The 16,554-nt window shown below is 43.4% G+C and overlaps 1 protein-coding gene across 2 annotated transcripts in view; it reads left to right on the top strand.

The window, feature by feature from the left end:
- The first annotated feature begins 287 nt into the window (after positions 1 to 287).
- The window catches only part of MIB2 (MIB E3 ubiquitin protein ligase 2), a 42,978-nt gene continuing 26,711 nt past the window's right edge, over positions 288 to 16,554 (top strand). For both annotated transcript variants that reach the window (XM_050909338.1, XM_050909337.1), the window contains exons 1-3: positions 288 to 420; positions 8,025 to 8,375; positions 8,846 to 9,017. In XM_050909338.1, the coding sequence (XP_050765295.1) occupies positions 8,129 to 8,375; positions 8,846 to 9,017 (419 nt within the window). In that variant the 5' untranslated portion in view covers positions 288 to 420; positions 8,025 to 8,128. The remainder of the gene's footprint in view (positions 421 to 8,024; positions 8,376 to 8,845; positions 9,018 to 16,554) is intronic.

Raw genomic sequence — 16,554 nt, 5'->3', positions numbered from 1 at the left:
AGGCAAAAGCCTGCAGACAGGGCCCCTGCTGGAAACTGGAGGCTGGGTGCGCAGAGCTCAGGTGTGGTGGGAGCTGGGGAGGGCCGCCTCTGGGTTTGAAATTGCACGAGGCAGCACACCTGGGGCACCACAGCCAGCTGGCAGCAGTAAGGACTGATGGCTCCTAGGCTCACCTGGGAGCCAGGAGGGGACAAAAGCTACGAGGTGGTCTTCGTGTGGTGGTAAGTCAAAAAGGATTATTTACTGTGTGTTTTGCTGGTTTTCTGGTCCGCTGTCATTTAATAGCGAATATATTTGTGGGAATTGTGTGTATCCATGAGAGAAATTACACTGCATTCTGTTAGAGAGAGCACGTGCGTGTGTCCACTGCTGTGCTGTCCTGGGGTCTTACTGTTTGCTGAGGAGAAAGAAAAGTGAAGGGTAAGTCTGAATTTGAGTTTATTGGCATGAATACTAGCTTTGGTAATTAACTTGGCAGCTTTGAGCCTTGGGCAGAGGTATTTGATCCTAGTTGTTGTCTATTATTAAAGAATACAAAAGTATTTATTTCTGTTTTGCAGGTAGGGAAACTGGGGTAGGGAACAATACTTAATTGTGTAGATAAGCATTGGCCAGGCATTCAGCTGTTCAACTTGTATTGGTTTCACAAAAACACTGTTTGTGTCAGGAAAGGGGAAAGCCCTGCCAAGCGTTACTTCTGTAGGGTGAATGCTCATAGGAGTAGTGTAGAAAGCAGTACTGCTAAAAACCAGCTGCATAGCCACAGCGGAAGCTCTTAAGCCAATATGAGCTGACTTAATTTAGCCGTTACACCTAACTTGTTTGGATCTCTGTTGATGTTCCTAGTGCAAGGATATACAAAAGTAAATCTTGAAACATCACAGTAGTAGTTGATCAATCAAAATGTTTAATGGCTTGATATGACTTTTTAGAATGGCACTGTGTCCCTGAAGTTCCCTTGGAAGCAAGCAGTTAAAATGTGGTGTGTGTGTGTATGGTCTGGGCTTAAAATAAACTACTTGGAGTGACGAGGAACTACTCTGGCAGCTTAAAAATACAGAATGGTTGAAGGAACTTCTCCTGAGTGAGTCAGGTGCCTCTCTGCTGCCTGTTTTAGTTGGGAACAGATCCTTTTGACCCCTGACTTGAACTGCAGACCTTTGCTCTTGTGTAGAATCCCACTGTAATGAAGAACGAGGCCAGCAGGACCACCACCAGTGTCCTTTCGTGTCTTGTTGTTGAACTGTCTCCTGAAGAATGAACAACATCGTTCTGATTGTTTGCTTGTGCTGCAGTGAAATTGTTCTGGATTTCTGCTGTTGCAGGCAGTGGCTGGTGATGTGCTCTGTTCCAGGCTGTCTGTGCTAGATGTCTGTAAACATTTTATGAGATTTGCCAAGTCTGCATTGGGATCAAGGAAGGATAAAGCAAATGACGTTTGTCTTGACAGAGCTCATTGGCTTGCAGTTATTTTGCTGATGTCAAGTGAATAGTGTCTTTATGCACAGTGCCCGAGCTCTGCTTGGTATGTTTACCTCTTCCCTGAGAGAGATGAGTTGAGGATCAAATACGGAAGCACAATTCCACTCATTTGCTAATAAAATTCACGGCTAGAATGTCCCTGGCATCCCTTTGTTCTGCTTGTTAAGTCCTTATGAGCACTGATCTAATCAGCACTGATCCAAAAGGATCATTGTCCATTTCAGTGATCCCTGTAAATGTTTGCATTCATTTCATCTGGTTACTGCCACTTGCAACTATTGATTGTTATGGCTCTGTTAGTTACACTCTGTTTTCCTAATCCTTTCAATGCTTTCTGTTGCTTTTCAATGGAAGGATCTCATCAACATTAATTTACTTTGCTGCTATTACTTCTTCTGCCTTCCCTGTTTCACAGAGAATGAAAGACTATAGAGGTAGCTGAGATGTAAGCTAACTCCCAGTCTGCTGCAAGTTAATTTAATAAACTCAAGCCTGTGTGTAGTTCTTCTTGTGCTGCTTATTCACTGTTTGTATGAGAGGGGAAATCGGGGCAGGAGGCGGGGGGGTCTTAGAAGACAGGCTGTAAAACTTTTAAAATCCTTTTCTAATTAAAATAAGCTGCTTCACCCACCTCTGAGTTGTGCTGAGGATGCCAAAGCTTAATTTTCTTACTCATTGCATTGTATACCATGTGCAAAAGGTCATGTGGAAGAGTGGGTTTATAGCTCCATAGTAGTGTCATGGAGGCAGTGTGAACACAATATGTGTTGAATAAACAAACACTGAGTTTCAAGAAGTGTTGATCTGCCCATTTTTGTCAGGCAGAGGACAGCGTGTTTTCTCCTCTTAGTAATGTTATGTATTTTCTGTCCCCAAATGGGAATTTATGGAGGAAATCTTGACTCCTGTGATGACTGCCCAGACCACCCAGGATTCACCAAGGTGAAGATTTCACCCTCATTTGGTAGTCTCTAGCCCTGTTCCAGTGTACCCTGTTACGTAGTCATGTTCATGTCAGAGGCCCAGCAGTTGTATTCAGAGCATGCACATAAACGAGAGCCTTAAGGAGGATGCAAAATGTTACTGTGAGGGAATTGCACATGGTCTGGTGCTGTGGCTGTGGATGTCTGGGCAGGATTTATGGCTTTTAAAGCATAAAAATAGCGATGCTCGCTGTGGCCATTCTCCAGGGAACCTGACCTAGACATGTCTCTCTCCAGTTGGCTTGAGAGTAGAGCTGGGAGTTTCTCGAGTGCTGTCTTGAGGGAACAAGGTGGCTCCTCGCTCGCTATCGGCCTGATGCAGATGACTGCAAGGGGGCAGATTCTGGCCCTGGGTGACTGCCTCAGCTCTCGGAAGGAAACACCGCTTTTAGCTCAGCTCAGGGCCGTGGAAACAGGCCGAGCCGGTGCCTCAGGGCCGTGGAAACAGGCCGAGCCGGTGCCTCAGGGCCGTGGAAACAGGCCGAGCCGGTGCCTCAGGGCCGTGGAAACAGGCCGAGCCGGTGCCTCAGGGCCGGGCCAGCCTGAGCTGCCGCTTTAGGGGCGAGTGGGGAAGAGGGAAGCTTGCCCTCATCTGGGGTGGATCTGCCTCCGCCAGCAGCCTCTGCCCTTGCAGTCCTGCAGCCGTGGGGCTGAGTCGCTGCAGCTCCCCCGGGGAGGTGCCAGTCGTCGGGGTGCCCTGAGCGTCCCCCCATCCTCTGAGCCTGGACGGGACGGGGCTCTCTGGGGCGGCGGAGCCGCCCGGAGCGGGGACGGGACGGGCAGCGGCAGGCTCCGCCCGGGAGCCGCCCCGCATGTCCCGGCTGGGCTGCGCTGTCGCGGCTGTGACCGCACCGCAGAGCTGGGGACGGGCCGAGGAAGCGAAACCGCCGGCCGGCGCCTGGCCTCCGTCTCGCAGCCGGCCTCGGCAGCCGGCGGCCCCTGCCCAAGGAAGCCCCCGGCGCTGGGGCGCGGCCAGAGGGCAGGACCCCTCCGGGCGCCGGGGCAGCAGGCTGGCGCGACAGCACCCGCTCCCGCCTGCAGGTAACGCGGGGCGGCAGCGCGGGGGCCCGGCCCGGCCCGGGCCGCCCCTCGCCTCGGCTGGAGCGGCGGCCGCGCGTCGCGGGCTCAGGCCGGCGGAGCTTGGACGGGGCTGGGGCTCTGGCTGCGGTGCCGCCGATCCGCCGCGGGGGTAGCGGACAGGGCGGTGTCAGGAGCTGCCGAGGGTTAATGGCAGAAGGCCCGTTGCTCTGGCGCAGCGACGGCTGTCCCAGCAGCCCTCCCGCCGGATCTCTGGTGGGAGCAGGGCTTCCCCTGCTCTAACGCACCTGGGCTGGGTCCAAAGGATCGAGTTGTATCAGTTTTAGGGGTTTGTAGCCCGCGTGTGCTTTGTATTCCTTGGAAAAGCACCTAAGAGCAAGAGGATGAACGTAAGTAGACGGTGTGAGTTCTTTGGTAGGTGCTGGATGCTGCAGATCTCCAGTTATTAGAGATATAATATCCAAAATAACAGACTGTACCTGAGGAGAAGGAGGAGTCAAAGAGAATAAAAATAGTAAGAAATGAGGGATGATGTTATTTTCCAAAATGCTTAGCGTAATAATGACTTCTTTTGGAGCTTATGAATTAACAGTTGGGGAAGCTGGGCATTTCAGGCTCAAGCGAGCTGCTGTGGAAAAGACCCTGTCATAAAAGTTCTGCTGCAGCCATCTCTATGTGCATTCACAAAGGATGTTGAGAAACTAGAGGAATATCAAAGTCTGAGCTTCGCGAGCTTGTGCTGGTCTTTTGAAAACGGGTATGATTTGCATTTGCCATAGCGCTTAAGCAAGCATCCTTAGGATAGGCAAAGCTCTCTAGGGTGGAGTAATTCATCCGAGAAGACAATTCAAACTGCAGAATATGTGTAAAGGAAAAAAACAATGCTGCTTTAACAAAAAAAAACCCAACCCAAAACAAAATCATCTGCATCTTCATCTGTTTACCATACTGTTCAAGTAACTTGATAAACAAGTTACATGCACTGATTTTGTCAATCAGCTTACACCACTGTTCAGTTCTGTTTGCTGTGTATCCAGTACAGCAGCAACCTTTGCCTCTTACGAGACGGATATTAGGTTGCCTCTAGAGCACCTTCTACCAACAGCGCAGTTTGAATACTGGCGGAAAGTTTCAACAATTATTGCAACTAAAATGTTGCGGACTTAAGGTGCTCAAGTATTTTCCCTTTGTTCCAGTTAAGTGTTAGTGCGATTTCCTAAGAATGGACTCATAGATTACACCTGGGCTGTTCTTTCCTGTAGATGAGGTCAGAATGTTAGGTCAGGATTCAGAAATGTGCTTGTGTCTTATAATGGTTTATTTGTTCATAGTTACTTTAAACTCCTGTGGGAAACTGATGTTTTCTCTGTGAGTCATTTCTGGCAACTATACCTATCCTTCCCTGGAATAATTATGACCCAGACAGCGTCGAGGGAGGAGTATTTGTTTCAATGAGTGAAACATTTCCACTTAGGAAGTAAATAATGCTGATTTCTGGCAAGGTTCAGACTGCGTGAGCATTGTAATTCATCTCGCAAAGATTTTGAATGGTTCTTTACTCTTGTTGTGCATCACTCCTGCAGATTAGATGGGAATGCAGAATGCATTTGGTGCCTTCTTGTGTGGAAAATGGAGTATTCACATTAAGAAGACAGCCTTCAGATAGGTGAGCAAGGGATTGCATGAAGGTCATTGCAGCACAGACAACTCCATTAAGTAGTATTCAGCATCACAAGTGTACAGTTGAACTACAGTAGCTTCCTATAGCTGTGGGATGAGTACATGTGCCGCTCCTTTGTGAGTTGTAGGACCTGCAGAACCAGGGGAAGCTTGATGCCTGTGGCAGCAGTAAAAGTCTGTTCCCATCTGGATCCAGCTTATTACGGGTAACTGATTAGATGGATTTTTGTCCTTGCAACTTGGTACCTGTGATATTGACAGAGATTGCTGTCTATTGGCAGTTCTGCGACAAGACACCTGATGTTGGCATGTCATATTGCATCTGTAAGTAAATTCACAGTGCAGTGAAATGATGTGTTTTTCCAGGACTCTTTCTACAAAGTGTCTTCATGTAGCTTTTGTATTTCACTTGCAGTTTGAAGAAGCGATCTCTGTAGCATCCGTGTCAGAAAAGTAGTGGGAGGGTGCACCGAGAAAGTGTGGTTTTGCCTGTATGTAGGTCACACGTTTCTAGGACCAAGGCAGTTCTGACCTGAGGCTGGTACTCTGCTGTTCGACTGCTCTGTTGAGCATGTGTCACGATAGACTGTGTGTCAGCCTGCTCTGTTGTTTTCAGGTAGCAAGGGATCATCCTCGTTTATACTGCAGTGACTTAAATTTTATGGGTTTGTGGCACAGCCGGGAATATTCTTTTATGATGAGTAATTTTTGGAACTGGCATTGCTTTCCTTGAAATGCTGAGAGTTCTGAAGCCTGTCATGTTTCATTCATTCCTAGGGAAAGGGAAAAGGTCCACTGAAATAGCATAAAACTCTTAAGGTTGGGGAGTGGCACTCTATCCTTCATCTAAAAAACCCTATGGTATTTGTTGTTTCCTTCTCTAAGCATGCAATTCCTTTTCCCACTGTTATTACCTCCCCCCACCTTCCACCAGTTCACTTGGATGAAACAGGAGAGGTGGTGGTGGTTGTTGTTTTTAAGGAAGAGCCACGTAGCAATAATTGAACTGTGCTTCTCTTGTACCTTTGTATTGTTGGATGTTTGCATTTGTTTTCTCTGCAGTGGGTTTGACTGTCTTGACTGGTTGATAGCAGCATTTTAAAAAAGTAGTTCTGCCTCTTAGTTAAAGCAATAAATTGTCGATTTTATTCGTCTCTGATGTGGACGAAGAAGGGATTGTACAAATCTCATTGGGCTCTGCAATGCTTTCTAAAAAGGATATTCTTTCTTTTTGATAATTTCTGCTTTCGTAAAGGCAATAAACACCAGTGCACCTAAACTCAGCCATGTTACAGCCACCTCCACAAAGGAAGTCTAAATGAAAGTGTTGCCCAAGGCATCTTTTAGTGATGATTAAAACGAAAGATGACATGAAGTTCACAAGGACATTTGGTTTTGATGTTGCTCTCATGTGACAGGTGTTTGGATGTCACAGTGATGCGTAGCAGGAAGAGTCTGAAGCTAGAGAGATGCTAAAGCTGAACAGAAATCAGGCTCTTTCTGTGCGCTAGAAACTTGATTTTGCATCAGACTACTCCTCCATACATTTAAAAGGGGATGTTTGGCTGGAGGAAGAGTTTATTTTTAGGCCTCAGTGGTTTCAGTTGCTTTATTGGTAGGCAGTAGTGTTAACAACGTGTCACATGGCACAAAGGTGCTCCTGTTGCCATGTCTGAGTACACATCCTATTAGTTTGTCAGCTAAACCGGGTTTGTCAGCCTGGTTTGAACTGGCTCTGTGTCATGGCAGTTGGTAAGATTTGCTGTACTTTTGGCATCTGCACTGTTTGGCCTTTGGCATTCTGTTGGTTTTTTTTTTTTTTTTTTTTTTTCAAATTTTGAGAAAATTTTGGATGTTATGGATAGCTTGAGAGGAAGAGGGAGACCCAGGGATGCCCAAAGATAAAAGGATGCTACAGTAGATTTTTCCAGAAGTCAAATCAGCAGCTTGGCCCTAAATATTGAAAGCCACACTCCTCTGTCTTGTTGTTCTGGTAAAGAGGTAAACCAGGCTTTGACAATCTATTTGATTTAATTCAAAATTGTGGATGTGCTGCATCCATGTGGTATTCGCCTCATTTACCAGCTGTCATGGCAACAGCTGGAAAGGATATCCCAAGCTTTTACTGATCCCAGCACAAAGTCTGCAGTGCTTATTGTAGGTAAGCAATAACTCTTCCCTGTTCCTGCCATAGCTAGCATTGATAAATAGCAGCAAAAGATTGACATTTCTCTGACATAGGCACTTTTTAAAAAACTGCTCTTACTTTTGGAAAACAGATAAACTTTTCTTTCATATGCATCTTTAAAACTCTCTCTATCCCAAAATCAAAACCCAAACTAACTTTCTGGGCAAGTGAAACTCAACACTGCAGTATTATGTGGTAAGATGCATATGAAGAGTCTTCCTGAAAAATAGACTAGTATTGACTTTTTATTGCTAAAATCATGCTGCTGGTGTTTTCCTTGTCACTTCTTTCAACACTATTTACTGTTCTTTTTTGTTTCTGTTGCCATTGTGTCTCTGGTAGCTGTTGCATTATTCCTGAATTTGAAGTCAAGGGCTGGTACTGGAGTTTTATAAAGACTTCTTGCCCAGTTCTCTTCCATCATACCCAGTACTCTGGAATAAGTCTTTTGGATATTATGCAGATGTTTCTGTGCCTTAGAAGTCTGGCTAGTTTGTGTGTCCTTCCCATTGTGCTAAAGCTGTGAGGATCCCTGTTTTAAATAAAGTACAAATTTATCTACTCAGCAGGTCAGGCCTCTTCTGTAGCCAGGTCATTCTGGGGAAAATGTGGTGTGTTGAGTGGCATCACTTAATTGTATGTTTTCTTATTAGGTGTGCTGAACATGCTGATGATGCTGCTGAATGTGTTGCTGATGATACTGCCTGTCTCCAAGAACCCTTACGTGGAAGAATTTTAGGGGTTGCTGTGCAGATCAATGGACGTGGACCCCTATGCCAGCATGCAGGTTGGGATGCGAGTAGTTCGTGGAGTGGACTGGAAGTGGGGCAACCAGGACAGCGGTGAAGGGAATGTTGGGACTGTGGTTGAGATTGGTCGGACAGGCAGCCCAACCACTCCGGATAAGACTGTGGTTGTGCAGTGGGATCAAGGCAACAGAACCAATTATCGGACTGGATTTCAAGGGGCTTACGACCTTCTTCTGTATGATAACGCACAAATAGGTAAGTGTAGCACGGACAAGAAGCACAAACACTAGTGCTGTAAACCCATCTCCTTTAGCATATGTAACACCTGCCTCATGTGCTAGCTGGAATGTAAAGCCTTTTGCAGCTGACTGTGGACTGATGCTGAGCAGCAGTGTACGCTCAGCCAGTTCATGGCAATGAAATTCCCGTTTGCCTCTATGCAAAGGCTTTGCTTTCCTCTTTTATCTGTGAGTCTAACAGTTTTGCTGACTTTGTCATTCTGTTAGATTCTGGCATGACTTTTAGGATGTGAGTCCCTTAAACCAGGAAATGGATACTTCATATTACACATATCACTTCATATTTTATTATTGCATCATCTTCAATGCACGCACCATACGTGATTTTTTTCTTTAAAACATGCCAATGTAGTTCTAAGAGCCCGGTCAGCCTGGTTTCTCTGGATTTTGTGTGGATCTTATATTCCTTTGCTTTTGTTCTCCTAGGTGTCCGTCACCCTAACATCATCTGTGACTGTTGCAAGAAGCATGGTATACGGGGAATGCGGTGGAAATGCAAAATGTGTTTTGACTATGACTTGTGCACACAGTGTTACATGAACAACAAGCATGATCTGTCTCACTCCTTCGAGCGCTATGAGACAGCACACTCACAACCGTAAGTGGTGCTATAGGGCAAGTCCAGTTAACCATGTTGAGATTTATAGGTCGCTATTCTATAATAGTGATCTCCAAAATGGGGTGTGTATGCCCCAAGGGGTATGCAAGATGATCTGTTGAGGTGCAGGAGTAACATAATAGAGCTTCACTAGTACATGTCTGTATAAAGAAATAAAAGTACATATATTGGGGAGTGCTCAAAATTTTTTTACTGATAGGGTTGCATGATGTGCCAAAACATGGAGGTCTGTTCTCCTGTCCTGAGGAAGAACTGAAAAATAGTCTCAACAGTAGTTGCATTTGCACCTCCTAAGGTGGGCATGAAGATGAATCTTGTAATCCTCTTGCCTTTAGGAAAAGTAATAGGAAATCAGCTCCTGTCTCTGTCATTGATTTTCTTTTTTGTTTTTTCCTCCCCTTGAAAATATCACTGTGCATTGCATCCGTCTGTGGAATGAAAAGTGTAATTACTTCGCTAAAGACAGTGGTGTTGGATTTGCAGCTGTTTTTCCTCCCGTATGGGAAGCTCTCTCTGGAGTTGATTACCATAGTTTTGCCAGTGTGGTTGAGCCAGAATTCTGAGTGCTAGCAAAGGGGATAGATGTTGTTGTCCAAAGATGTCCCTTCTGAGCTTTGAGGCTTGTGTTTATCCACCAGATTAGGATGTTTCTTGAGCCTGTGTTAATATGACAAGCCAGCCAGATCCTACTGTGAAATAAGCTTTGTGATTTCATATATATATAAAAAATATACATATTTATAAGAATAGACATTTTTTTCTCTCTGTTTCTATGAATATTATAGTTAGCTCCAGCTAGTTACTCAGAGGTGTCTGCTTGTGTCTTTTATTTGAGCTCTAGGTACACTCTGCTGTTAAGGTACATAATCTTCCTCACATTTAAAGAAAGAAGGAAAAAAAGCAGGCAACAATTACTGTAAGAGGCTGCACTGTTGCAGAGCAGTCCAAATTTTCTGGCCTTTGCATGAGTTATTCATGGCACTGCACAGTGCTGCATTCTCTTGGGCAGCAGGCCAGCTCTGTTGCCCTTCCTGACCCTCATCAGAACACCCCAGAATGCTATCGTTTATCAAAAGGCAGATTGCTAGGCAATTTCTCCCCAGGACTCTTATCCTCTGCAGAAGTTGTTTCCTTTTCTGAGGAATCTGAATGGTGAAAGATGTAAATAGAGCAATTTTTCCTTTCAAGGCTTGTATCTGACCTGTGTCCAGGCTGCCGTTTGAATTAAGCAGTAGAGTGCTTGCTGTCAGTGTGAAAAGAGAGTTTGGAAGACTGCCAGTAAACTTGCTGGACCTAGTACTGTCCTATGTGAGTTGTTTGGCTTTCACAAAACACTGCAGCACCACTCTGGAATGTCACCGAAGCACTGGAGGGCTCTTTGGAGGTAGATGTCTACTAGAGCAGAACTTGATGTCTGATGATGCTTGCCTCCTAGTGGCTTTTTGGTTTGTTTGGTTTGGTTTTCTCCTAAACTCCTTCACTTTTTTCTGCGAGTGTGGTTCATTCAGTGGTTAGAGAAGATGTGATATAAATCAACTTTTTTTGAGTTGATAAAAAGAAGTCTAGACATAGGCCAGAGTTTATGATACCAAGTCTTTTGTTAAAGTAGCAGTATTCTGATTTGTATTACTATGTGTTAGCAGGAGCAGTGATCTTCCTAATACCAAGCAGCTAATTAAAAAAAAAAAAAGAGGTGTGGGTGTGTGTGACATCAGGGACACAGCATGAGCCTGTCAGAGGTGGCAATGGTTTCTGGGAGCCTCAATAAGGGGTAAAGGAAAAAGCAGCAGTAGTTGTAATTGGATAATATAACACTTTTCCTGCTGTTCCTACGTGGCAGGTATTGAATGTAGCCATGCTGAGGGATGGAAAGAAATTAGAAATCCTCAATGAAGAAGCTTCCAGTTGTGGAAAGCTGCAGTTTTAAAGATGAATGAAAGGTACATATTGTGATTCTTAGAAGTCAGTAAGCTTTTGGCGAAAACAAGCTGTCAGAAATGCTTTTTGTTTCAGTCATTTGACAGAGTTGGATGGTAGACTACTGTACTGTAACTGCAATGCATATGTGTTTTATGCAAGAGCTTTCATACAGGGATCTGGCAAACTGAAACAGTTTTACTCGGAAATGTCTTGCAGTGCAGGAGCAGGAAGAAGTAGGAACACCTTTGCTTTAATGCAAATGTAATCCTATGATTTGTTGGTCTGCTGTTCCATAGATTGCTCTGCATTAAGAATTGAATGTTCTGATTAAAAAAAAAAAAAGCGAAACGAGGGGGGTGGAGGGAAATCACCTTTGAACAATGCCGTAGAGAGGATTTCTTTGGAGTAACTGAGGACTGAGCTGTAAAGACACATTGCCTTAGGCAATGCAGCATCCTTTTCGAAGAACAAAAATTGCGTACTTATGACTCACTAGGACTATTGCTTAGATCACTCATCTCAATTTTTTTTGCTTAATAAAATAGAAGAGAAAACCTTTGGCAGTTCCCCAAGGACCAGAAAAAAGCTGTGTATTTAAAAAGACATGGTAACTGCTGTGTGGATTTGGATTTTCTTGAGGTTTTGTTGTTACTGCTGTTGTTTGAATGGCTATGAAACACAGGATGAGTCTCCTTTAGAGATCAAGATTCTCTTACCTCCTTTCTCTGGCAGGGAATGGGTATCTTCTGGTTCTTTACAATAAGCCTCAAGCACAGTAGTGTGTTGCTTTCAAGGCCCAGGCAAAGTGCTGTGATGAGCCCACCAGAGTGTAATTAGTCAGAAAGCTTATAAGGGGAGTGGATGGAGAGACAGCATCCCATAATCTTGGTTTTGCATAGTGAAGGAGGGACTACTTATATATCATGATTGTAGTCCTTGGCTTACCATCAGTGAGATCAAATGTAGAACCGTGGAATGCATTTGTATTACAGAGCTGTCACATCAACTGTCTCTAACCAGAGATCAAGAGCTGAGAGTTTCCAGTCCCTCCCTGTTTTCCATTCTTAGTCCGTTGTGAGAGAGCATCACCGTGCATCCAATCTTGCAGCTGCTACCATTGCTGATCCTTTCACAAAGGAAGCTAAGGCCCCTAGTAGGACAATTTCAGAGACCACCGTGTGATGTCCTTGTGCAGCACCTTGCTACAACCTGCACTGCTGTTGCCAGACCCACCACATGGCACATGTGCAGCTAAACCTAGGCAAGGCCAACGCATAAGTGTTTGTAGCAGCTCACTAATCCTAGGATTTTAGAGGCCTTAAGCCTAGACAGACACTGGGTTTCCAATCAGTTTTCTAAAGAGGCTTTGAAGGCACCTTTACCTGAAGGCTATTTCAGGTCTTAAATGACCTGAGTTTGAACCTCTGGTGGCAGGAAGTACTAATTTTTTTATATTTTGCCATTTGAAGTAATCTCTTCCTGATATCTGCCAATTACTGGTATTTTTTATTGGTCTTGTTTGGTTCGAATTTTATGGCTGTTTTGGGAGAGGCTCTCATCCTTAGATTAGAAGGATGGAGAGCTCAGTTTCACTGAAGACCTTTTTTTGCAATTGTGTATCCATTTGCTGAACATTATGCTTAGTAACTGGAAGATAAATCTGTGTGTGTAAGCAGGATAGCAAAGCAAAACTCATCAGGTTTATGTTAGGGCTGGAATAGTCAGGCACACTCTGGTAAGTTCTGCAAATAATCAAGTCTGAGATAATCTTCCTCTCATACAAAATATTAGTAGTATTATATTCAAGTGCAAAAGCAGCAATGGTGTTTCGCGTACATCACTTTCTCAGGGGTGATGCTAAGTTGAATTTCAGTAGGGGATGTGGTGCATTTTACCCAGGCTATTTTCTAGACTTCACTCACCAATTAATCACAGCCTTAATAATTTTTCAAAAGTCCTATTTTTTTCTGGAGAACAATGGAGTTGGAGGATCCAGCAAACTACACAGGGAAATGTTTTGTGTAATCAAGCTTAAGAAATACAAATATTTTTTCACATTGTGTTTTATACTGTAGTCAAAACAGAGTTTGCAGTTATTTTCAGCCATAATTCTTAAACCAGCTCTGTCTAGTCTAGTTACCAGTTGGATTTCTAAATCAGGTACGTTGCAAGAACAAGTACATGCTATTATTTAGGTATGCATGTGCAATGCAGACCCATTCAAGGCAGCTTTAATAACCCAGCCTTCCATCTGTGACTGCTTATACTGTAAGCCTGAACTAATATAGCAGCTGAGTGACAACTGCTGGGCGTTTGATTACGAGGAAATAAAGGGGACACAGGTTTATTTACTGTAGTAACCTCTGCAACATATGTTATTTATGCAATGTCAGTTTAAGCTGCTAGACTAAGAAATTTTGGTGAGTAACATTTTGAATCAAATCTGACTCTTGTGTGATGATGTGTTTGTTTCCTAACTTTTTTAAAATGCTCATTATGTATTAATGAATTTATTAAGATGAATTTATTTATGAATTCTATTAATGAATTAGTATAATTTTACTGTTTAAAAAAAAAAAAAACAAACCACAACCCCACCATGATTTACTGGATAAACTACCTAACTGTGCCTCCTTAAAAAAATATGTACGTTGCAGAACACTAGGGCATATCCACACACTAGGGCTTCCCTTATTTAATTTGGAATATTCTGTTTGATTTGTGGAATAGGGATTATAATTTCAGTGACGTATTTTATTTTTATCTTTTCTGGAATTACATGATCAAAACTGTAAGCAAGAGAAATCTTCACTAAAACATCCTTAGCCTGTGTTTTGAACTAATAGTCATCTTTAAAGGACGATAACAAGACATTTCACTTCGTATGCTCACCAGTGCTTGTATATCATTCTCAGTACAATATTCTGCCATTAAAGGCTGTGTACAGACATCTCTGAGACCGTAGCTGAGAAAACCACCTGTCTGCAGTACAGTGTTGAGTCTTAAGCGCACACACACATTTTAGTTCACATTTAGTAGCGTTGGTCTGAAATCTTGCCCACTGTGGCTTTCCAAAACTGAGTCTGATATGAGTTAGCTTTGGAGATTAGCAAAAAAGACAGCACGCATTTAGCCCAACTCGGACCTTGCGGTCTTGGTTATAAGCATACAGCTGGTTTTGTAAAGAACTGTGCCTTAGCAAGGAAGGATAGGATTGACAATGGAAATTCTTGGTAAAGACAGTTCCTGAAATAGGTTTCTGTGATCCTGATCCCTCACTTACTAGCGTCCTTGTCTTAGTCTGGTTCATGCTTGAACAATCAGCATCCGCCTGCCATCTGTCAGAGTTTCCTTCCTTTATCCATTGCTGGAAGTGCTTCAGTAAAAGCTTTGCTAGGGAGGATTAGAGAATCTAGAATTTCTTGCATCATTGAGATTGGTTTTACCTGTAATTTCTGTAAGATCTTTGTGTTGGCTTTTCTTGAGGTAGCCTGTGTAGATCTTTATACATCCTAGAAGGAATGTGCTGAGATTCTAGTTTACAGCTGTGCCTTTCTGAAGAGATTAACACAGTATTTATGGCCTGCTACCTTGCAGGATGACCATCCCTTCTGCTTTCCAGTCCCGTGCATTGTGCTTGTTGCTTCGGATAACAATTTTCTGCAGTGGAGAAGTCTCTGTCTTGCAAAATATGTTAGCTGTGCCTGGTATGAAAGGGCTCTGACTTCTGCAGGGCCTCAGATCGCTACTGCAAATTAAAAGTAGTCTCTGTTTAAACTTCTCCAGGTCAGTTGTTTTAGGTCTCAAATCTCTATCTGTAAAGCATGAATGATGCTATTTTTCTAGCTGTCTGGAGCATAGCTCTCAGTAATGTTAAAGGCTATGTAAGCACCTCGTTGAAATTTGAGCACAGGCAGAATATCCACAGGGGGGTGGTTCCCAGCATGCTGAAGAGAGACATAGCGTCATTCTGTACAGTACATGCTCCCAAGTGTTTTCTGGACTCTATAGTAATTTAATATCATTGGAATTTGTAGGGCAGAAATGGCTGCAGACTTTGGCTGTCATAATTAAAATTGTTATTAAAGGTAATATTGCAGTGATTAAATTTATCCCTAGGGTATTTTTGCAACACACTAATAACTTTGGTTGTTATCCACTATTTGGAGCAAAACATGTTGGATTAGATTAAAACCTAAGATGTATTGGCTCAGGACATCTGGTTCTTGCATCATTCTTCGGTGTTGCTGGTCAGCAGTGTGGTTCAAGATGAGGTCAAAATTTTTTGTGAGGCCAGGGAAGGAAGGCAGTTATGATGGGTTGCCTCCAGCATTTAAGTAGAATGGGAGATGGAGTTTCTTACACTTCTTTCTTCTTTAAGGAAGCTCAGCTGTCTGAACTGGTCAGCTTTGTTTTCCTGGTCTCTAGGCACAAATTTCACTGAAAGTGACAAGTCAATGTGAGAGCTGTTGAGATGGGAAATGACTGCTCTTATATGATTATACAAAAAGGGAAATTATGCTAGGAATGTAAGGAATGGTGGTTATTTTGCTGTTCAAACATTGTGCTTAAGCTTAGCTTGGTGCTTTATTTTATTATCACTGAGAATCTTTGCATTGAACCCCCTCGCTTACGAGAGTAGGGTTTGGAGGAGAGAAGTATATTTTTATCACTTTGTCTCAGGGCTTGACTAAGACATCTTTGATAAATTGTTAGAAAAGCATTCAACAAAATACAGTGAAAATAGCATGTTGTAGCTCAGCTGTTTCAGATGTAGTACACAAATCCATGCTGGTTTTTGAAGCCAGTCTATAGTGCATGACACAGTGCAATAAAATGAATGCTGATCAGTGTTTCTTTTTAGCTGAGCTTTTTCCTAACCCTCTTTCATTATATTCTCTTTCATAACAACTGCCAGCCTTGATGGTGTTTAAAACAGACAAAATCTCAACCATTCAAGAAATAGTCTTCACCTTCCTCCTGTTGAGCTACTAATGAACATTCAACGATTGTAAGAACATGTGTAAATAATCTCTCCCTCTTTTTAAACACATTAGGTTGTAAAGCACAGGTGGGAGATCTGTTAACAAGTTAAGAAAGGTAAAAGACTTAGGCTTTTGATGGATAAGTAAACAGTAAGTTCAAGCATAAGCTTTTTATCCTTCTAAGTCTCCACCTTCTCTCTCTAGGTATTAGATGGAAAATAAATACAGCATTCTGAGGTCAGCCCTACCCCCAGTAGGCTTCCCCTCCCCTTCTCCTGTGGAACAGCTGCTGAACTTGGTTTTGCTCTGTCTGGTCTGGTAGTTGCCAAGAGCCTGTCAGGAGGAGGTGCACAATTACGAGTATGGATTGTGGCACCTTTGCAGTCACCTAGAAAAGTGGATTGTACCCTGGGCGAGCAACACAAACAGGTCCCTAAGGACTTTGGCGGCTTGGTATCTCATGAGAAAGCTTTCTGCTAGGAAACAGGGACTAGGAACAGCACGCACAAAAACAGCAGAGAAGCTGCTGTAACATTATGGGAATTGGAAGCTGCTTTAACAGGACATCAGACCCCCTGTTTACTATCACGTAGGTATTTTTTTTTTTCTTT

Source organism: Gymnogyps californianus, chromosome 21, assembly GCF_018139145.2.
Source record: "Gymnogyps californianus isolate 813 chromosome 21, ASM1813914v2, whole genome shotgun sequence".
Lineage (NCBI taxonomy): Eukaryota > Metazoa > Chordata > Aves > Accipitriformes > Cathartidae > Gymnogyps > Gymnogyps californianus.
Note: the sequence above shows the minus strand (reverse complement) of the source record. Positions and strands in the feature narration are given on the sequence as shown.